Consider the following 22,393-nt stretch of genomic DNA (forward strand, 5'->3'; position numbering starts at 1 on the left):
ATCAACCATAGGGCGAGTATCAAAGCCTTTAATATCCTCGCTTCCAAAGTAGTCTACGTCAAATCCATCTTCAAGCTCTAAACCGCAATTGAAGAAAATCGTTTTCAGGTGTTTGGATCTATTTTCGAGGAAGATAACAGTTGTACCCTTCGGGTCCGGCTGTTTTGGTACACCTAATGTTTCTGAATAATCTTGTTTGGAGGACTTGGCTACTTGCTTAAAGAAGCCAGTGGCTTGGGCACTTCTCCTGAAGTCTAATTTGCTTCACCTGACACAGCTGTCCATCCAAGTGCTGCATACACTACAGTGATGAACAAGGTCACTGAAAACTTTGGTTGGGGGCATCCTGCGAAGTACATGGCTCATGTTGACCTCCCGAACATCCTTGATAAAGGCCCTCCTTTGTGTTGCCTTTTCATTCATCAATCAAAAATACCATCTTTGAGATTTGGCAAAAGCCTGACCCCAAGCCTGCTGTCAATAAGGAGCTGGAAATATAGACCATCTAATCTTGAATTTCTCTCTCTGCACCCTCCTGTGGTACATGCTGCTACCTCAACTTCTTAGGCAACTGTATAGCCATCCATCCCAACTGATTGGGATGTCAAAGTTTGCCAAAAGGGTTTTTTCTGCAGAGTATGGCCCTTAAGGCCATTAATGTGCCTTGGCATAGTATACATTCACACTATGGAATGTAATTTCCAAAGCAGCTGATAACATTCCTCAGGCAGAGATTAGGGTTGGTTTCAACAACCTCTTTGGTGATGGTAAGGAAGCAGCATGTCAATCATCCCAATCTGGGTTAGATGCATTAGACTGCGTTGGTTGCTCTATGGGCTCAAGTGCAGTCATCAGGAGGTTCTGCATGGCTGCGAACATATTTGCTCCTGAGGTCCAGTCAAGGCTTGTGGACATGCCCTTTGATGGGTCCAACCTTTTAGGGGCCACGGCTGAGCGTGTGGAGAAGCTTCATGCTTCTAAGGTGGCTGGAAAGTCCTTGGGAACAGCCATCCATCAGCCACAACAGCAGCGGCGTCCGCCTTCCCAGGTTTGGAAAAGGCACTCTTTTTGCTTCCTCTCTTCTTTTGGATAAAGGAAAGGAGATTTCATTGTGGTACTAGGGGCTGTGGAGGAAGAACAGCTCAGGCAGTCACCTCCTCACTGCCCTCAGCTATAGCCCTGAAACCATTGAGCGCTTTGCCTCCCACCTGAGTCCGGTGCGCAGATTGACCCAGAATCTGCAAGAAGGGCATTGCATTACTGGCCCTTCAGTGGCTCATGGGTACTGTCTGGGAAGTTTTGTTTGGAGTAACCTGCATGTGGTATCACTTATAATTCGTTCACATTTGTTACATTCATACAATTTTGCATAGTCTAATTTTTTTCTAAAGTTTTTTTCTCACACATTTGTGTACGTAGAAAATGTCAAGTGTTTATTTTAGAGACAAAGGCCTTCTTGTGGGTGTCCAATGCATTTTGGTCCTAATTATCATCTTCAGGGATGGTTTCAGGCTTTGTTTCCACTTCTGTGCACCTTTTTAATGGCATCTTTACAATTGGTGTAAGTTATCAATTCAGAATTGATATCTTGTATTCTTGAAGCGTTTCCACAGGACACCAGGACCGCAGTGATGCCGTAATGGGTACTGTCTCCTGTTTCTGAAAATCTCTCCAGATTCTTCCCCGAGTGAGCAATCTCTTCAGGAACCAGATCCGCTCCTTCAGGAGATTCTTTCCCTGTTGGAGAAAGGTGCCATGGAAAGGGTACCTGTAGTGGAACAATAACAAGGTTGGTACTCCGCCTATGTTCTAGTTCCCTAGAAAGACTGAAGACTGAGTCCCATCTTGGACCTGAGGCGCCTTAACAGGTTCCTCAGGAAGGACAGATTCAAGATGGTCCTTCTTTCGCACAGATCCTCCAGGGACCCTTCAGCTCAAGGATTGGATGGTGTCACTCGATCTTCAGGAGGTTTACTTTTATGTGCCTAAACATCTCAAGCACACAGTTACTGAAGTTCGCCATTGGCAATTCACTTATAGGTTTCGAGTACTACCTTTCAGACTTCAAGGTCCGTATAACCTATTGGTACATATCTTTACACTATTACTAATCCAGGAATAGATGGTTGGACCGATGACACTTTTGAGAAGTATATAATACAGTCCTATTAAATAAGAACTCTAGCAGACTTTTAAGAAAGGCAATCAGCAGTTCAAGATAAGGACCTATATACTTTTCAGAGGGGCTACACGCAACTCCAAGACTCATTTAGAAATTAATCGTACACTTTAAGAATGGCAATACATTATTCAGGGTAGGTAAACTGTTGCACTCATTCAGTTAAGAATAATAAAACACTACCAACATAATTACTTTAAAGAAGGGTGGGACACCATTCAAAGTAAAGCGCAACACTATTCAAAGTAAAGCAAATGATATACTTTTGAAAGGAGCAACTTGAAGGTAAGTAATAACTTTTGTAACTTATTCTATTTCAGAGATAGTTACAACACTAACTCATTTACAAGTAAGTACTTTTACACTTTTATAGTTCTCAGACAGAAGCCTTACCTTTTGTAGTCCTTCCCTAGTCTAGCATGAGTTTTCTCAGAGCCAGCTGTAGGCAGGCCAGGATAGGGTGCAGATGCAGGAAAGTCAAAGTTCCAGTGGCTATCTTCTTCAAGTAAGTATTGGCTTTAGAGTTGTTGGGGACTTCACAGAAGGCTCTCTATATGCGTTCCAGTATTAGGTTTGGGCGAATGGTATGGGCAAACTCTCAACCACACGAATCACACTCTGCCTCACAGGATTCACACAAGGCTTAATGTAGGTATTACCCAAGCGAACACAGTACCTTTAGGAGAAAAGAGCTGGGTGGATGCCTTCAAGATGCAGCAGCAGCACAGGACCCTGTCCCTGGATTCTTGGCCTGGAGACTGAGAAATGGACACTGGATGGGAACTTGCTGCATCAGTCAACAGAGGGGGCTTCCAGCAAGCGATTCTTCCTGGTTTTTCGCGGCTGTGGATTTGGTGCCTTTTTACGGGAACCAGATGGACTAAGATCACTGGTCGGATTCTCTTCACTCTCCGTCCTGCACTCTAGTGAGGGGATTTCAGAGATTTAAATCGTGTCTCTGGAGGGCCACCAGGAGCCCACCAAAGTTTCAGCAGGATTCAGACTTCGGAAGACCATGCCATGCACTCTGGCTTGAGGTTCACTGATATTGGCGTTTTGCAGCCCAGGAAGGTCACAGCACTTTGAGTGACTTGTTTTGCAGGTCTTCTTGACTAGTGGATCTTATCAGCCTCTGGGTAGGAGTCATCTCATTCGGGAACCCCAGGTCGATCGGAAGGCTCTGGTTACACAACAGGCTCTCCGGTTGCTGGAAATCGCTACGGCTTCCGTTTCTTCATCTTCCTCTTTGGTTTCAGCTCCAGTGATCGACTTGTCAGCAGCTTCCAGGTTCGGAGTACTTAACAGGACTACAGCACAACTTATGCAAACTCTCCCTGCAGTTTACTGAAGGGGGTGGTCTGGCTGTCCAACCAGGGCAGCCACCCCCAACCCCCAGTGGAACTGGTTCCTTTCAGGCCAGGTGAAAGACAAAGGACTGTGTGGACGACTCACTCGCTTCCTGCCTTTTCAGACACTGGAGCCTCTGTAGGGAATACAAAGGCTTCTCGCCAAAGACCAAACTTCAACTGAGGTCGTTCCTGCCTAGAATGGAGAAGATGACCTAGGAAACAACAAGCAAATAAGAAATGGCAAAAAAGGTGCCCACTGTTCTAGCAGCCCTCCTGTGCGTTACCACGGCTAATCTGCCAGCTTGCGAGTAATGACGACTAAAGGGCATAAAAGTAGTTTAACTTTCACCATCAAGTAAACTTGCAAATGTAACAATGTTACCAGGTAAGCAAGCGAGGGGATACGTTGCATCTCTCCAGCACTCCACATAAGGTGGGGTGTGCTGGCTCACTACCTAAAATGTAATGTAAAGGGGGTGTAAATCCCAATTTACCCCTTGGAAACAGTACATTAAAGAGAAATTAAAAGGAAGCCACTGCATTTTAAATGCGGGGTGGGTTGCCTTAGTACTTTACAGTTAGTCCAAAGTTAACACTCCAATCACACACTATGGAGAGTCATAAAAAGGTCTCCCATATAAAGAGTAAAAGACTAGGTGAGAGGGGGAAAAAGATTCCGACTTGGGAAGAAGGGACAAACAGTCTTGGGGCTGACAGAAGTCGGGAAGATTTATCACTAAAATGAAAATCTTAACCAAAATGTGTAACCAAGAGGTCCAAAGCAAGAATATTAGGACTGTGAGGGCCAGACAAACAGGAGCAGGATCCTGGCCACAGAACCTTGGTGAATGGAACTTTACCCACTGTGTATGAGTAACCGTGCCACTGTGGGCCCAACAAAACACCAGGAATTGTCCTGTAAGGAACGGTTTGTGATATACAGGATTCGCACCCGAGAAAGGCATATTGATCAATCGCAATCTACCTTTCCAGGGCACGATTCTGCATTACCACCAGTGGTAAAGTCAATAAAAGAAAAGGATTACAGTGGCCATTTTGGAACCAGTTTTTCATGGCTGCCGTCATCTGAAAAGGGACAGCCCCTTTTCTATTTTAATGGTGGTGGCCATTTTTTTAAACTTTTTATTTATTTAATTTTTTTCTTCATTCCGACAGATGTACTCACTCTGGCCTACAAAGCTAGGGCTGGTGGGCCGTTCAAACCCATGTCTGCCCTGCCACCGGGGCATGGAAGGTAGTCGCCCTCTAGAACCGGGATTCTTTATCCCAGAACTTTTTGAGTTAAAGTTATTTATTCTTGTAAATGTTGATGTTAAAGGATATTTGTACCACGCACTATCACCACCGGAGTGGTCCCCTGGCGCTCTGGCAGCTCAAAGAGGGAGACGAGGGGGGTAAGTTAGTGTGAATAAGCTGGAAAAGTGCAAGAGAGCAGTGATGTGCTGTTGGCAGCCTCAGACCGGTGGGTCCTTTGGCTGGGCTTGGGGTGTTTTATGGTCGGTAGTCGTCGTGTGCTGTTGTGCAGGTCTGTGCGTTTTGTTTTGTTGTTGCAGTGTAGTGAAGTTTGTGCGGATTGCTGCGTTTTAGGCTTGTGGTTGTTTGGTTAGAGTTTGAGAGGTGTATGCAGAGGGTTGAAATTGTTAGTGGATTGGTTAGTTGGCCTTGCTGTCCCTGCAATTATGTCTAGGTGTGATGGTTGCCATCATTCACCATTCCATCAGAGTGTGGCGCTTGCCAATTTCAATATTCCGTCTAGATGTGAGGAAGGCCAGTGATCATGATTCCATTCAGGTGTTGCACTAGTCATCCAGTTTCATCTAAGTGTGCCGCTAACATTCACATTTCTATCTAAGCTAGAGTCAAAGATTCCATGCAAGTGTGGTACATGCTAACATTATTACACCCATCTAGAGGTGACGCAGGCTAATCTTGACCGTTCTCTATAGGTGTAGCACTAGTTGGCATTGGCTAGTACGTTAGTGTGTAATGCAATGCAACCAGTCCAGCCAAGAATGGATTTATGCTGGTGGTCACAAATTTCTCGAAGTATACATGATGTAAATCTATGGCAGTCTACTTTATGGAGAGGTAAGGTAGAGTGGTGATGGCTTTCTGGAGTAGAGTAATTGCTCTACATCCCACCCATGCCACACTTAGTTTTGTTGATGTCTGTTGGCTGCTGGCTTCCTCTGCGGTCACCTGCAGACACTTCTTGGAGCCGTCAATGCAGGAGCGCCCTTTGCCGCTGGGGCTGCCAGGCAGAGGGCTGCCCAGGTCTGGCCCAAGATGAGGAAGGAATTGACCAATCAGGACTGGAGGAGGGATGGGCAGGGGAAGCTCTGGCACTGCTGGAGAGCCCGCAAGACTCACAAAACTCAGCGCGCCGCCATGATGGTTCCAAGGGGGGGGGTCCAGGGGGTCGCAGCACACATGCTCACCTGCTGCCAAGATGGGAAATGGCACAGGGAGTGTCTGTGCAGCAACTCGGGCCACAAATCCAATGGGATTAATTGACCAATCAGGACTGGAGGAGGGATAGGGAGGCGGGACAAAGGCAGGGGAAGCTCTTGCACTCCTGGGATGCCCGCGAGGCTCACAAAACTCAGAGCGCCGCCATGATGGTTCCAAGGATTGGGGGGGGGGGGCAGAGGGTCACAGAACACGCGCTCGCCTGATGCCAAGATGGGGGAAACACTTCCGCCCCGAAGCACCAGAATGGTTTATATTCAAGACCAATCCAGGGGAAGGGAGTCACCCTCTGGAATAAGGATTCTTTATCTTAGAAGAACTTTTCAGTTGGAACTACTTATATTTTCTTTATGAACACTTTTTTTTCACAAGGCATCAAAGGTTAATTTCACCAGTTTTTTTTTTTTTCTTCGTTTATAGTGGGAGGGTCAGGGTAGAACTTTTGGACTCAAGAACAGCTTAATTTTGACATCCTGACACTGATCCTTAGTTTTGGTTTAGGTAGGGCCAATCTTCCTTCTTGGAGCAGGGTCAGAGGCATTTTCTTTTGTTTACTACGTCTTTAACCAGAAACATAACCAACTTGTGTCTGAATTTCACTCCTGACTCATAACCCTACCTAGAACCAAAACTAAGAATCTGTCAATTGGAAGAATGTCCAAATCAAAACCTGTCCTGTGTCCAAAGTACTATTCTGGCCCTCACACACAAAATATAAGGTCAACAAGATGACGTCTTTGGCCTTACGTGATGAATACATGTTAAAAAAGGAAAAGGTATAACTCCAACACAAGTTCCAGAAGGATAAGTGTTCCTTATCCCAGAGGTAGGTTCCCTTCCCCTGCCTTCTGTTGTAGATTCAAAGATATCAGTTTCTTGAGTATCACTTGCTCCACAACACGACTGATGCACAAATCTTAGACTGTCTGAGTTTCTCTTGTTAGAATACCTGGTGTGCACTCCTGCTAGGCCTTACCTTACTACTTTTCTTCTGGGTTTCACGCAGCCTTTTTACTAGTCCTGATTTTATCCTTCTCAGCATCCTTTCTACACAAGCTATTTCCTATACACTCTTCAGTTCGTCATTGCCTGGTAGGCTCTCCTGCCAGGACTTTCTCAAATGCACTTTTCTGCAACTGCCTGGTATACTCTGGCATACTCTCCATCCAGAACTTTTCTTATTGTGGCTTTGCACCCACTCTCAAAAGTAATGTTTCCCTTTACTTTATCTGACACGGTTTGCTTGGTGTATTACTTTGACAGGGCTCTTATGTGTATTTAATACTCACCACTTTGAAGGTGCCTTGCTTTCACACTTTTATTCCCTTTAAAGAAATGCTCACGCCTTCTTTCTCGCTCTCATATATTCCATGTGTTTTCTTTGGATTTGTCTTTGGCAATATTGCCAATACACCCCGTTGTTCCCTGTTATGGAGAATTCTGAAAAATGTGTTAATTTCCTCCACCTTGGAGACCCCCAGCAACTTTGCTGGATTTTGAGGATTTGATCTTTTAACCTGGAGAGAATAAGACCTTTTCCCATTCTCGTATTTTAATGTGATTTTATACACTTTCTTTTTGGTTATGGAGTCTAACTAACTCCATAGGCATCATCTTTTACAATTGTGTCACAAAGTACCTTCAGTGCAGTGCCACAGGAAAGTCTTCCAGATTTCCCAAGGTTTAAATACCGTCTCTGGGATTAACTGTTTCCCAGAACAGTGGAGTGAAATTGACTTCACTTAGTCATGTAAAATTCTAGACCCAGCACACCCTATTTTACAATAGAGTGCTGGAGGGGTTAATTAGTATCCCCTGTGTCTAGTTACACATGTAACATTTATGTTACCCTTTCCTCTCAGAATGGCTGGTGGCAGTGGTTTTGCAATGAACTACCATGATGTACCCTGACCGCGAACTGTTCGCAGCTCCGGTAACGTTAAATCGGGGGAGCCTAGTTTTTCAAAATGGCGCTGAGCCTCCTTTGTTAAAATGGTCCAGTCTTCTTTTTTTGCCATTTCTTTGTGGAAAGGTCCGAGTTTTTCTCTGCGCGCCAAACCAGGTTTGGTCTTTGTTCATTTTGCCTTTGGCAGGGACAGTCTCTGGCTCCAGAGTGTCTGGGGTAGGCAGGAAGTGAGGGAACTCCCTGTGCTTAGTCTCCTAGGACACCCAAATGCACTCTGTGGGGGGAGTGACAGCTAGGCTGGAATGAATGGAAGAGAACTGAATAAAAGGAGTCTTTTGATTTGTATTTGTATTTTGTTTATGTAGCGCGCCGGGCCCAAGGGCATCTGGGCGCATATCTTAGGAGGCAAAGTTACAATAGCAGACTCTACCGGCTTACAGTAAACCTGCGGGTAGGGCTACGGTATGACAAATATATACAACATAAAGTCCAAAGAAGCATGTGCGGGAGGGATCTACAGACAATTCCTCTATCAATAAATCATAAAAATGTGGGAGGTGCACAGGAAGATAAGTTAACGTACAAGAAATAAATGCAGAGAGGAATACAGGCGTTATATACACGTGAACTATACAGCCGAATGCTAAGGTGAGTGACAGAGTAGCAGAATCCATAGTATGACGTCAAATATCTTGTGTTGTGCTGAGAGCCACACTTTGGGTTTTTTCTTAAAGTTTTGGAAGGAAGGCTCAGTTCTGATAGCATTAGGGAGGGTATTCCAGAGCTTAGAGGCCAGCTTAGCGCCGCCAGCTTTTTGTAGCTTAAACCTAGGGAGGTATAAACTGTGGGCTTGGGCCGCTCTCATGGGTCGATTGGAGGTATGGGATGTGAGTCGGTTGGCTAAGTAGATGGGGGGGGGGGGGGTTATGGGGGGGAGCTGGTTGGTCAAGCACTTGTGAGTTAGGGCAAGTGTTTTCCAGGAGAATCTGTGCTTAACAGGAAGCCAATGTAGATTGCGCCTGTGGTTGGAGATGAGGTGGTTTGTTTAATGCTGCTCTAATGGCATTGTTCTGAATGACTTGCAGTTTAAGGTTAGATTGACTAGTCACTAGATAAAGGGCACTACAATAGTCTAACTTGGACATGAGTGTTCTAGCCAGGATGATGCAATTGGGAGTAGTCAAGAATGGTCTACAGGCGGAGATAAGTTTGCATGTGTGGGCCGATGCTGCCCTGTCAGCATTGGTTTGTCTGCATAATGATAGTGTAGAGTCAAGGTAAATTCCTAAAGTTTTAGTATCCTTGGAGACCTTAATGATGATGCCATCGATGAACAACTTGAAGGTTCAAGTTTATGAAGACGGTGTGAACCCAGAATAAGTAGTTCCGTCTTGTCGTCATAGAGGCAAAACTCATGTTGCGCCATCCATGCCTGAATAACCATGTAGACGTCATTCACGGTTAGTGTCCACTGCATAATCACCCGTGATGGGGATAAGTATCTGGGTGTCGTCGGCATAGTTGGTATACGAGACACCCAGATAGTCGAACATCAAATAATGGTTTGGTAAACACATTAGAGTGTTGGTGACTTACAGGAACCTTGGGGTATCCCACAGTGAATGGGGGCAGGCTCAGCAGATGCTGACGGAGAAAAAACCTGCATAGATCTGTTAATTAAGAAGGATCTGAACCAAGCGGTGGCAGTATCAGAAAAGTGGGCGGCTGAAGTGAGGTGCTGGCAGAGGATTTGGTGATTAACCAAATCAAAGGCTGCTGAGAGATCGAGTAATAATAGCAAGGCTAGTTTCCCGTTGTCTTTCAGTACCTCAATCTGTGTTTTTAGGTCAATGAGGGCGGTTTCCGTCCCATGCCTAGGTTGAAAACCAGATTGCCTTAAGCCAAGAAGACTGTTGACTTCCAGATAGTCCTGGATCTGGAGGTAGGCGGCACAGTCCAATATTTTGAGCATGAATGGGACAGTGGTGATGGGCCTATAGTTGGTAGGTAGGCTGGGATCAAGGGAAGGTTTTTTAAACAGGTTGATGACCCATGCATCATTTAGTTTGTCAGGGACTATGCCTGTTTTGAAGGATGAGTTTATAAAGGCAGTAATGAATGGGGCTAGATCGTGGGAGGCCTCCTTGATAATGGGGGCTGGGGACGGGCCGCCTTGACAATTGGAAGGTTTGATTTTATTAATGATGCATTCAACTTCCGCAACAGTGAGTGGAGAGAAGCTTAAAGGTTTAATGTTAGGAGTGGCCTGGGTGATTACAGTTGTCGGAATAAGTTGCTTGTCTGTAGACAATTTTGCTTATCTTTTTAGTTTGGGGGGTGGCAATTTTGTCCAAGAGTGCTTTCTGTATGTTCGAGCACCATTTGCGGTCTTTAGTGTAAGAATCGGGGGGGGGGGGGGGGGCTAGCAGGCGATTCAAGTTCCTTCAGAATCTTGAATAATTCTTTGGTGTTAGAATTTGCTTGCGTAATACGTTTGTTAAAGATATCTTTTTTTAGCCTGGAAGATAACCTCTTTGTAATTGATGGAAGATATGAGACTGTCCTTATGGGCATCAGATGGGTGACTTTTCCCACGGGCTTCATTCAGCATTGTTTTATTTTCTTCGTAGCAGCTGTGGTGTAAACCATGAGTTAAGATGTGCACGAGGTTTAGATTTCCTACGTTTGATTGGGGCGATTGAGTTCAATGCTGTGAGCATAACATGGAAATAGGTTTCCGCTTGAATCAAAGGGTCAGAGCAGGAAGCAGATAGTTTGCTGAGGGTGGGAAGAATAAGTGGGAGAAGTTTCTCTTGTTATATCCCTTTTCATTTCTAGTAGGCAGGGCCGGAGCAGTAGTCTGTTTGGGACATTGGACAGCTTCTATGTTGAAGGTGATATGATGGTCAGACCAAGCGCAAGGTGAATTAGTCTGAAGGCTAACATTTGAGTCGACTAGCCAGTTGAGTGTCCGCCCTTTAATGTGAGTAGGTTCTGTGATTTGGTGAGAGAATCCCAAGTCAGTTCAAGTATTCTCAAGGTCGGCCGCAGTAGGATCATTCAGATCTTGGAAGCCCAACTTGAAGTCCCCTAGTAGTATAATTTGAGATTTGGTTTCAGAATTATCTAATAGGGATGTGATGTCCTATCCAAAGGATGTGGCAGGGCCTGGCGGTCTGTAAATGAGATGTAGGGTGGCGAGTAGTCCAAAAGTATGGCGAGAGAAAGAAGTGGTCCGGAGGGTGCATGGAGCCAGGTCTCTAATATGGCGATAAAATCAAGATCTTGAGTCTTAATAAGGTCTGCAATGTCCAGTGCATGAGCAGTGTGGGACCTAGCATTGAAAAGAGTGCCCTTAATCAGCGTAACTTTAGGGGTGTGCGGTAAGATGTTGGGATTGGGTTCGGGCTGGGATGTGAAGGGCTCAGGGTGACTAAGACTGGGAGTAGATAATTTAATAAAGAGTTTCTGCGTACGGCTGGTAGCACAGGAACTCTAGAGGGGATTCTAGAACCCAATCTGTAGTTTCTTAGGTGCAGAGCACAAGGTTGATTAGGTATAGATTTCTTGGTGAAATGTTCTAACCATAAGGCAGGTGAGTTTAGATGTGGATTGGTGGATGTGGGTGTATCGCTAGGTAGTGTGATTTAGCTGGAGGCAAACCAGAGTGTAGCTTTGGGAAGGAGGTAGCTGTTGTGGTGGCTGATTCAAAGAATTAGCAAGGTCTGTCATCGTGCCAGTGAATGTGTTGGGTATGGTGGAGCTAGCAGGCTAATGGTAGGCAGTGTACATGTGTGCCCAGGCTAATATGGTAAAGGGTGTGAGTAACCTCTGTGAGGTTAGTGCTAGATGGCCCAGGAGTATAGTGCTAGATGGCCCAGGAGCATATTAAGCAGCAGTGGGGCACAGTGGAGAAGTAGTAATGTAGTATAAAATACTGTACTTTAACGTAGTTACTGCACTAATGGTGGGGAGAACTATTAGGTCTGAACTTGGGCAGCAGGTGTGGAGGGGACAGAGTACGATAAGGCAGTTGCTGGGGCAGTTTGTTTTGGAGCCCTATGTAAGATGCAACTAGGATCGTATTAGCATGGCACGTTGACGGGCACCAACATAGTATTAGCACAACACGTGAAAGGCAGCTGCAGAAACTTTGGCATAGCAAGTAGTAGGCAGCTAAATTTGGCTTGGAGCAACACAAAGAAGGCAACTAGAATCGTGTTGAGCACATTCAGGAGGCAACAATCATTTTGGCAGAACATGTGAAAGGATACTGCGCAACTTTTAGCAGAGCATGTGTAATGGCCACCTTAATTCAGTTTGTGCAAACATGTGGGGAGCAACTAAAATCGTGTTATAGCACGTACATGCTGCAAAAATTGAATTGGCACAACATGTGGGAGGCAGCTGGATTCATTTTGGAGCACCATAACCAATGTTTGTGAAATACAGTACGTAGAGCCTAGGTTTGGTAGGGCTCTTGGCTGTCTAATAAACCTTAACAATCACATACATTGGCTAGCAAGTTAGTATGTATGAGTTATTGTATGTATTAACAGTATTACAGGCAGCGTGAAGGCAGATACATGGGCAACTTTTTCACAATGGCAATAGAATGTAAGGGTTTAAAGCGTATGGCTTATTTGCCGGTAACTATGCAATGCAAAAAGGTCTGATCAGTGGGGCAAAAACAGCAGTTGTTGGGATTGGTAATGGGGCAGATTACATTGGGATGCCACGGGTATGAGAACAGTTTGGAATGCAGTGTCGACCACTGGACGAAGGAACCGAAGAAGAGCTTGAAGAGGACGGCTGCTGCAAATCCTGGACCGTTGGTTTAACCCGGTGAAGCCCTGCTGCACGTCTGAATCGCCAAGTTTGCATCGAGAGAAGCCCCTGCCAGGTCGACTTCTCCCTTTCAGTTGGTGGGATCAATCAACTCCCAAGCAAGCCACCTGGACACCCATCTCGGAGCTGGTTGTATTTCCTTAGATTTGCTGCAGGAAACCATAGAGCCAGGGAGAGGGACACCAGATTGTGTGCGTTGCTTGTAAACTGGCCTAATGCTTTTGGAAGATCCTCTGCACTCCCACGAAGCAGGACTGACGATCCTGACACCCCCTCACCCCCACTCTTTCACACTTCCGCCCCCCGCTCTCCCCTGTCCTCAGTTGAGTGCGGGACCTCATATGTGAGGAAAGTCCATCTCGACAGCCAGGAACCGTGCTTATTGCTATTTGCTGTACTGCAAGGAGTTGAAACACGAAACAACCACTGAAAGTAAAGTTTGCAGGTTGCCAGTTTGGCCAGTGCAGTGCAGAAGTCCCCGGCGTCCTCCCTCTCGTCCCCACGACTGAGGCCCAGGAACAGGGATCTGCAGAGCTGCACAGGAACAGAAGTCTTCAGCTGCATCTTTTCTTCTTTACCACGGTACTGTAAAACTAGTCTAAGAACTTACCTCTTACTGTGGAAGCGCAACTCGCAAGTCTAGCTTGTGGCCCTAAATTTGATTCTTCTTTTTATCAGACTCCTAAGAACTTAAGCAAAGACTTTTCCTTTTACTTACCTGAAGTACTGCATCCTATACAAAGACGTTTGCCTATTGACTTTGGCTTAGCCTATTGAATTGAATGACTCTTCTCTTGCTATCTAAAAGTATTTGCCCTGCTTAAGAATATTTGTAATTTCTTGTGTTCTAATAAACTTTGCCTTTACAAACTCTTGAGAGTATTCTGTATGCTAACAGTAAGGTATTAATGTCCCCAGCACCCTTGTTACTGAAGTCACCTGTCGGTGTAGGTTGTGTCTGTGGGCCATCCCAAAAGGGTCTTGTCTGATTCAGAAACTCAGTGTACAGTATTGAAGTGTATTTGTGTGTTACTAGTATACTGCTCCCTTCTAATGAATGCTTTATAACTGACAAATTAATAATGGTTTATACACGAAACCTTGAGTGTAAGTTTATTTGAATACTTGTAACTGTGAAACTCTGTAACTCCACTACTGCTCACATTTCCCCTCTTGAGATAAGCCTGGCTGCTCAACATGCTACCAAAACTGTGTAGTACAAGCTTCTACCAAAGATTGGGTTGCCTATACCTGTAGTCATAGTTGCTTGTAGTGTTACCAGAGGGTACTGCATTCAAACTTTGCCTAACAGTCCCTGCTTCTCATCCTGGGACACAGCAGCTTTTGCTGGCGTGTTCTCTCGCTGGAAGCTGGTGGCAGGCGTTCAGTGAGGTTCCTAGTGACTTTTTCGAATGCAATATTTTCGAAATGCCATTTTGTCGGCACAATTGCCAGGGGGAAAAAAATTAAATATTTTTTTTTTTGTTTTTTAAATGGGGGTGCCCCCAACCCCCCTCATATAAACACTTTTTTTAACTCGCGAAACAAAAAGAAAATAAAAAATAAACACATTCGGAATTGTTTTTCGGCAATTTGTTTTTGACAAAGACATGTCAAAAATATTTTTTCGATAATTTAACCGGATACTGTTCAGTTATTCTTACCGTCTTGCCACCTTCATTCAGCTTCTCCATCTCTTGCTGTTGGTGCTGGACTGGTCTGCCGCGTGTCGGTAAGGCGAACGCTGTCTCGTAACACCTGCAAACATCCAGCAGCCCTTTTCTGGTTTCACGCGTTACCACAGCAGCAGCTTCTCTGGCTCGGTTAGCTCTCCGACACCTTCAGCCCATTGGTCTCATGGGTAGTCTAGAGAGAAGCAGCTTTCTCCCTCCAACCGCAGCGCACAGCAGTTAGCTGCGGCTGCAGTTTAATTCTCTGGGTTCCAGGTATGTGCTCAGAACTAGAGCGCAGCCTGTATTCTTGGTCTTTTCTGCTCTGGTTTGCTCTGCTCATCTTCCGCGTCACAATATTCCCATGGTTATGGGAATGGTAGTCCATCTTTGTGCACGTTTTCTCAGAAGTATTTGAAGGAAAGTTGGTTTTGAGTAACTTGTCTGAGGAGATACTTTCGTGAATCTTAGGAGAAAAGCCAAATGTATTTCACATGGGGACCTTGTTCAACTGTCTTACCTTTTCTAGAGAAATGAGGGGAAGTGTAACCGTATGCTATGAGGCCATTGGCTATTGATGGGGGAATACCTTGCCTTGTTTTTGATGTCTCACTACTCACCGGAGGTTGGCTCCCCGCATGTGATCCTCCCTAATATAGACATCCCCCAGGGTCAGGATCAGTTCTCGGCTGCCGTACCCTGGCCACATGAGAGGTCACCGCCGGGAAAGAAGTGACGACCCCATCAAATTCATCACATTTAATAAATCCTAAAATACATTTTTATAACTATCTAAATTGTGTGCCATACTGTATGGACTCATTGAGCGCCCCCTGACCCCGCTCACTCTTGAGACCAAGACTTGACCACTACCTTGATTGGGTTTTGGTTATCTTCTTGGAGCTCCCAGTTCATCATTACTAGGGTGGCCTCACAAAATCTGTCCTCCAGGCCAGATTGTAGAATCCATCATAACAGCTAGTTTGGCCACCTAAGAACATGTTGGCTCTGCCATAAATGCCAGTATGAAATGCAGTGCCACGTAAGAAAATATGCCCATGCTAGCTGCCCAAATGGTCCCTGCCACATATTTAAGTCTAGTCGTCATGTTGACTTTGCCCTTAACGCCACATAAAAATGCCATCGTAAGAAAACCTTTGCAGACTGTTTGCTCCAAGGTAGGCCACTATGGCCACATAACACTTAATGTATATGCGCAAGGAAAAAACCAAGCCTCAAAAAGAAATCCCCTTTTTGCTGGTGGCACATATGCTCCCCAGGCGTTATAAGAACACTCATGATGTTGCGTTCTAAACCTCAGTCCAAAATGCCATGCCACTTTAAACATGGCTTTGGTTGCTGCAGACATGCTCCCCGCCCCATGTAAATCTCTTGTTGGCATTACCAATAACGCCTTTGTAAAATGCAATGCCATAGTAAGATATTTTGGATGGCTTCATGCATGAATGCGCCAGCATTGTGTGCACACCCACTCCTACACGTACTTCCATTCACGAGTTTCACCATATTCCACTTCTCTCAATCATTCACTTGTGCACTGTTGGGGAGCATTCTCATTTCTGTGCTAATTCCCTTCTGCCTTAGAGTCCCCCAGCTCTTTTGCTGGATTTAAGGACTTTTTAATTTTAATCCTGGACTGTGTCCTTTTCCCTACTCTCATGTAATTTTGTTTGATTTGAACTGTTTCTTTGACTTTGATAGGCATCGCCTTTTTGTATTGTGACACACAGCACCCTGTGTGCAGTGTCACACAAGTCCTTTGGATTTCTCTTAAGGTTTAAATACCTTCTCTTGAATGAACTACTGTTTCCAAGAGCAGTAAAGTGAAATTGACTTTACTTAACTTAGTTACTTTGTAGACCCAGCACACACCATCTTATGTGGAGTGTTGGAGGGGATACTTATTATCCTCTTGTGTCTAATTTCTAATGTAACATTTTTGTTACCCTTAACTACAATTAACGGCTGGTGGCAGTGGTTAATTTTTCCTACCATTGTGCGTTTTTACCACAGAATCCTCAGCTGCAGTATTGCACACATGGGTGCCCGTTTTGTAAAAATTGCCCGGTCTTCTTTTTTCACCATTTCTTGTTTGTAAGGTCCTTGAGATTTACTCTGCACGCCAAACCAGGTTTGGTCCCTTTGATCGTTTTGTCTTTGGCAGAGTTCACTGGTGAAGCCTGCCTCTGGCACCAGTGTGTCTGGCAGGGCAGGAAGCAAGGGAGGTTCCCGAAACTCCCTGGGCTTAGTCTGCTTGGTTCCAGGAATGCACCCAAAGGTGATTGGCTGGCTGTCTTTGGAGGACAACCACCCTGCTGTGTGAGTGACAGCTAGGCTGCGAATGAATGGGAGAAACATGCATAAAAGGTGCAGTCTTTTGCAAGGACTGCAGTGTCGACCACTGGACGAAGGAACCGAAGAAGAAATGAAGAGAAGCTTGCTGCACCCTCCTGGACCGTTGGTTTGCCCAGTGAAGCCCTGCTGCAGTGCTGAAGCTCCGAATTTCTAATCGACTAGAAAAGCCCGGAAAGGATGACTTCTCCCCTTGGGTTGGTGGGACCAATCAACCCCAAGACTAACTTGCCTGGAACCCCTCTCCGCTGGCTGTACTTCTTTACTGCTGCAGGAACAGAGTGCCAGGGGACAGGAACACCAGGACCAGTGCATTGCTTTTAAGCTGGACCCGAGCTCCAGGAAGATCCGAAGGACTCCTTCGAAGCAGGACTTCCCAAGCCTGAGCCACCTCAACAGACTGCTGGACCACAGAAGATAGTGGAGCCCACAAGTTGTCCAAGAACCGTAGCAGTGCTATTTGCGAGTAGCCAAAAGTGCAGTTGATTTGGAGTGTGCCCATTGCTGCTGCCGACCTTCAAACCGTAATGCTCGAGTCCCCAGACGTCCTCTCTTGTCCCCACGACTGAGGCCCGGGAACGACAGGATCTGCAGGACTACAACAGGAACAGACACCAGCTGGACCTTTTTCTTCAGACACAAGGTACTGTTTTACAAGGGGTACTTACCTCTTGTGTGTAGCTTGCTTGCTCTCACTGGAGACTTCCATTGGCTGTCTTTGCAGAGTTGCTTGCATCTTTGCTTTTTCACAAGCCTTACAGCTTGTGGCCCAACAGTGATCCTTTTCTACAAACTCTTAACAATGTGCAAGACTTTTGTGCCTATCTTCAAAAAGTGCCTCAGCTCCCCTAGACTTTGCTCAATTGACAGTGGCTGTCGTGGCTCCCTGCAGACTCTTCCTACCCTCTGACATTGACTTTTTGGAAGGACAGATAAAAACATTCAGAAGTTACTTATATAGCTGGGAAATGGTTAACCTATACTGCATTGGGGGATTGTAAAGTGACCTGTTGAGAGAAAGTTGTTAACCATTATTTCCTTCCCTAACCCCTTCCTTTTTCCATACCTCCAGTATTGCATTTAAGTGTTAGTGATATATCAATGTCCAGTGTCCTAACTATTGAAGTCACCTCAGGGGGTAGGAAGTGTCATCCCAAAAGGGTATCTACTTAACTGAAAGAGTGTATTTTTGAAGTGGATTTTAATGTTGCACATTGCCCTTTCTAAAGAAGGCTTATTGTAAAACTGACTGTTTAATAAATAATAATTTTAATGAGAAACCTTGAGTAGAAGTGTTATTTGCATACCTGTCACTGTGAATCTGTTGCATTTCTACAGCTCAAACTGACCCCTCTTGAGAGGAGGCCTGGCTGCTCAGTCACTCTACCAACTTGTGTAGTACTGGCCTATACCAAAGGTTGAGTTCCCTATTGCCAAGAGGACAAGGCTGGTGTAGTCTCCCATAGGGTTACTACATACAATCTTGCCTAACACGCACTCACACTTGGACACCCTCTTCCCCCTCCTCGCATGCATGCATGCATGCATCCATCCTCATGCACGCATCCATCCTCATGCACACATACAAAAATGTTTTTTTCCCCCAATTATGTTTCTCTCCAACTATGGGCACAAGGCTCTTCTGTCCAGGCGTTTGGCCCCCACGCTCCTCGAGACAGGATCCCTGAAGCAGGGAGAGCTTTTTACATGCACAGTAAAGCTGGAGTGGCTCCATCTTGCCACTTGACCTCCGTGTGAGGGGAGGAGCAGTCCAAGGCCTAGATGTGCTTAGTCTAGGCCTGCATTTCCCTGGCCCGCATCGCAAATGGGCCATGCATGGCTGGGAAAGCAAAATGCCCCGGCCTCGCATTGCCTATTGGGCAAGTGTGCTGGGGAACTGAATTGTAAAAGGAAATCAGACGTGCCTTTACTCTGTAATGGGTGAAGGAGCGGTGCCCTGCTGGCCATTATCGCCCAGCTGCCCCTAGCACTCGTTCAGAACTCCCCCACTTGAGTTGAAAGCAGAGGTCTGCAATGTAGGGGGGGTTGGCTTCAACTAATTCTAGTCGTCGTGGCAGTCCTAGGGTTCTCTTGCAGTCCTTTGGCGTTGTGTGGTTGGGTCATATAGTTTACTCTCTATAGTTGCTCCATTCAGTCTGGGGGAGACTCCAGCCCTCCAATGGAAAGGACCTCCAACATTGAAACTGGTAGACTGTCCAACCATGGACTGCCAACTACATCACCCTCTGCCCAGCAGCCAGACACACTGGCTGGGATGTAGATTGGGAACAGACAATACCAATACCCAGTTCCAACACAGTTCTGGGGAGAACGGTCCAAAAAGGACAGGGCTTGGTCCTCCAGGAGCAGCCATTTGAGATGTTTGTGGTATATGGTACTCCAAGGCATTATCGCTGTGAAAAATAAAGGTGCATGGTAGTGCACTGGAAGGAGTAAAAATCTGTTCACTGCCACCAGTCTGTTCTATAACCAACATGTTAACTTGCAGAACAGAAAAGGGGACAGTGTCCCTGTAGCACTCATCTAAAGATAGCTTGTGATGCAGTGCAATAATAAAGGTAAAAAGAAATGCAACTAGCTTTCCCTGCACTTGAAACCTGAAGAGAACCCCAAACAAAGTGAGTTGAGAGGGGTGAGTGAGACTAAAATGACATCTACCCAATAAATCAAGTTTTAGTCAATGGAGGAAAGATGCAAAACAAGGGTTGTATAAATCTAAATTATGTATCGGTCTGTTTTGTACCGTATTCTTTTCCACATACCTGCTTCCCCGGAAATATTTAAATGCGTATTGTTTGTGTTTACAAGAAGGATCACATAGACCAGTCTTGTTCAGTTTCTTTGTTTTGCATGCATTCAATTGTTTTCCTACATATTGGTAATAGAAAATGGTTTAAACAACCAACTATGCAAAACATTTAATAAAAGCCCTGCATTATTGTATTAATAAGCTTAAAAAACGGACGTGCTTTAAATCTACAAGGTATTGAAAATGTTTGTGATTGACCAACAGCACACCGGTAAGATTGATCTTAGGGTTGTTGGATACATTTCTGTGCAAGAAGTGTCCACTTGAAACTTTTTTTTTTATGTTAACAGCTAAAATTCAAACTGATCCACCATCTGTTCCAATATATGATCTCTATCCCAGTGGTATATTTCCAAAAGGACAGGAATGCGAGTATCCGGCATCACAGGATGGGTAAGTGGCTTTACTCAAAATCTGTCAATCAACTGTCTTTCAGAGAGTGGGAACAGAATGGACACCAAGAGAATCTAAATAAAATCTGTTCCATAACCTAACTTCACATGTTTCATGCTGTCGGAATTGACAAAAATATTGTGCATGTCGCTTGCAGATTAGTAATGTAGTGTCCTGTGAATTCTAGGAGTGATCAAGGTGCAAGCATTTACCAACATTATTGCCATAAATTGCTGTATTTGTCCTTTTGGGTTTCCAGAAAGTTGGAATGCTACTAGTTGATTGTACGCTTTTCAATTCCATAGCACACTTTCTGGCCATCCCCCGACAATCATTTGAATTTAGCCCACTACTACAGGAGGCAGTGTCGTTCCTGTCTGGGCCTCAGAAGCAAACTAATTTTGTCCAGTGAGCTTTACCTGCCAGTTTGCAAGCTGCAATTTTTCATTTCAAGCAGTGAACTTCTTTATTTTTTATAACTATTTTGTAGAGCGATTAGTCCTCTTTTGGCTCAACGCTGGCCTCTCATCTGCATCTTGAGGCAATTTGGTTTCCAAAGAGCACTCTAAATATTAAATGTCGTTGCTGCCTCAGCATAACCGAGACAGATCTACGGGTTTCCTACCAAGCACAAAATTGCGAATCCGAAAATATCAAAATCCAAAATCGCGCTGTGTGAAATAATCATATAGATCACTTTCCTGGCATCCCACATCCCTCTGTCGACTCCCCCCTCCGCCCTCCCCACTTATCTTGTGCCGCAGACTCTCCTCTATCCCTGCAACGTGATTTGCTTCCCTAACGTGGGTTGGAGCTGGTGCCGCAGAGTCCCTTTTTTTTTGTAAAAAAATGTTTTTCTCCCGCTGCCAATGTCATGGAAGCGGGGGACACCCCTGTAGCCCCCAAAGCCCATAATGCAGAGCAAGGGTACTGGGGGGTGGGGAGGGGGGACAACCCTTCTCCCCTTAAATGCGCATTCAGCATTTATTTTTCATACAAAGCGACAGAAAATCACTTTACAGTATCCTAGGTCCCTGCTGCTTAGACTTCTCCTGTACCACCCGAAACTCCCAGTTGTAATTTTTCCATGTAATATGTTAAATTCCATGTCTTGACCATTCTATAAATGCATCCATCCATAGAAATGGCAGATCTTGTGCCCCTTAATCTCTTCAGTGGAAGTCCTCTCTGCTCGGCCTTCATTAGAGGTTTACTTGTAAATTCATTACAGGCACACGTGGCTCATTCGGTTCGGTCTTGTTTTTGTTGTTGCTTTGGCTGACCTAAATCAGTTTAGTCTGTGAACTGTCCCTATCGCAATATTTGTTGCTTCTGATGACCTGCCATAATCCACTGGGCATTGAGGCCTAGAAAATCTGGTTTGTCCTTAAATTGTAGTGAGTCCGTGCTCCAAGGGAACTTATGTGCATGCCTGGATCTTTGGAAGGATCTGGCCATCTTTTTGAAGCAGATTATATTTGTTTTATTATTCAGGCGTTCTGCTGCTTGGAGGGCAACAAATGATGAAAAGAAAGCCTTGGATCAAGCAAGCGAAGAGACCTGGCTGGATTTTAGGCAAGCTGCAGAAGCACACAGACAAGTGCGGAAGTATGTGATGAGCTGGATCAAGCCTGGCATGACTATGATCGACATATGGTAAGAAGTTTATGGCATTCCATGTTACCTGCATTTGATGGATTGCCTACAATTGGCATACTTTCTCTTTACAAACCTTATTTTCACTGCTTGCCGTGTTTGGCACTTGGTGATTTTAGAGCCTCTTCCATCGACTCCATCTTCTTCGCCAGCCACTCTCATGACTCGTCTTCCATTCTGTATTTTATCCATATCTAAGGGCATGATTGACTTGGAGTTTAAAAAAAAATCTTTATTAAAATGTTCAAATGGAAACTAATTAAAATAAAAATATAAATAGAGTTAATACAATAACCTTAGAGCAATATCCGTAAATAAATTCAAATGTTATGTCTTTCCCTCTCCCCTAACTCCATTCCTCACCTATTCTCCCCCACCTCCCCTTTTATTTTCTTTCTTCTCGTTATATTACGGATGTCTACAGTTGGAGGGATGTTGAAGGAAATAAAAGAATCAAGAGAGGTGGAAGTGAGAGGGAGGAAGAGAACGAGGACCGAGAAAAAAATACAGATAATTGAAAACATCCCATATGGCAACGTATTTGTCCATTTTTCTCAACCTCTGATACATTACTTTCTCCCTACTTGAAAAAAAAGAAAGGTCATGTAACCAGGCATCAATAGAAGGTATGTTAGGACTGTGTCCAACTAAGGGCTTAGTAAAACCATTCAACTGAAGCAGTACAAGACTCCACTCTTA

The 22,393-nt window shown here is 45.0% G+C and overlaps 1 protein-coding gene across 1 annotated transcript in view; it reads left to right on the forward strand.

The window, feature by feature from the left end:
- Positions 1-22,393, forward strand: part of METAP2 (methionyl aminopeptidase 2) — a 189,608-nt gene that overhangs the window by 43,920 nt on the left and 123,295 nt on the right. Inside the window, exons 4-5 of the mRNA XM_069629818.1 lie at positions 19,936-20,038; positions 21,533-21,694. Coding sequence (XP_069485919.1) covers positions 19,936-20,038; positions 21,533-21,694 — 265 coding nt within the window. The remainder of the gene's footprint in view (positions 1-19,935; positions 20,039-21,532; positions 21,695-22,393) is intronic.

The sequence above is a fragment of the Ambystoma mexicanum genome, chromosome 12, assembly GCF_040938575.1.
Source record: "Ambystoma mexicanum isolate Mex_15411 chromosome 12, UKY_AmexF1_1, whole genome shotgun sequence".
NCBI lineage: Eukaryota > Metazoa > Chordata > Amphibia > Caudata > Ambystomatidae > Ambystoma > Ambystoma mexicanum.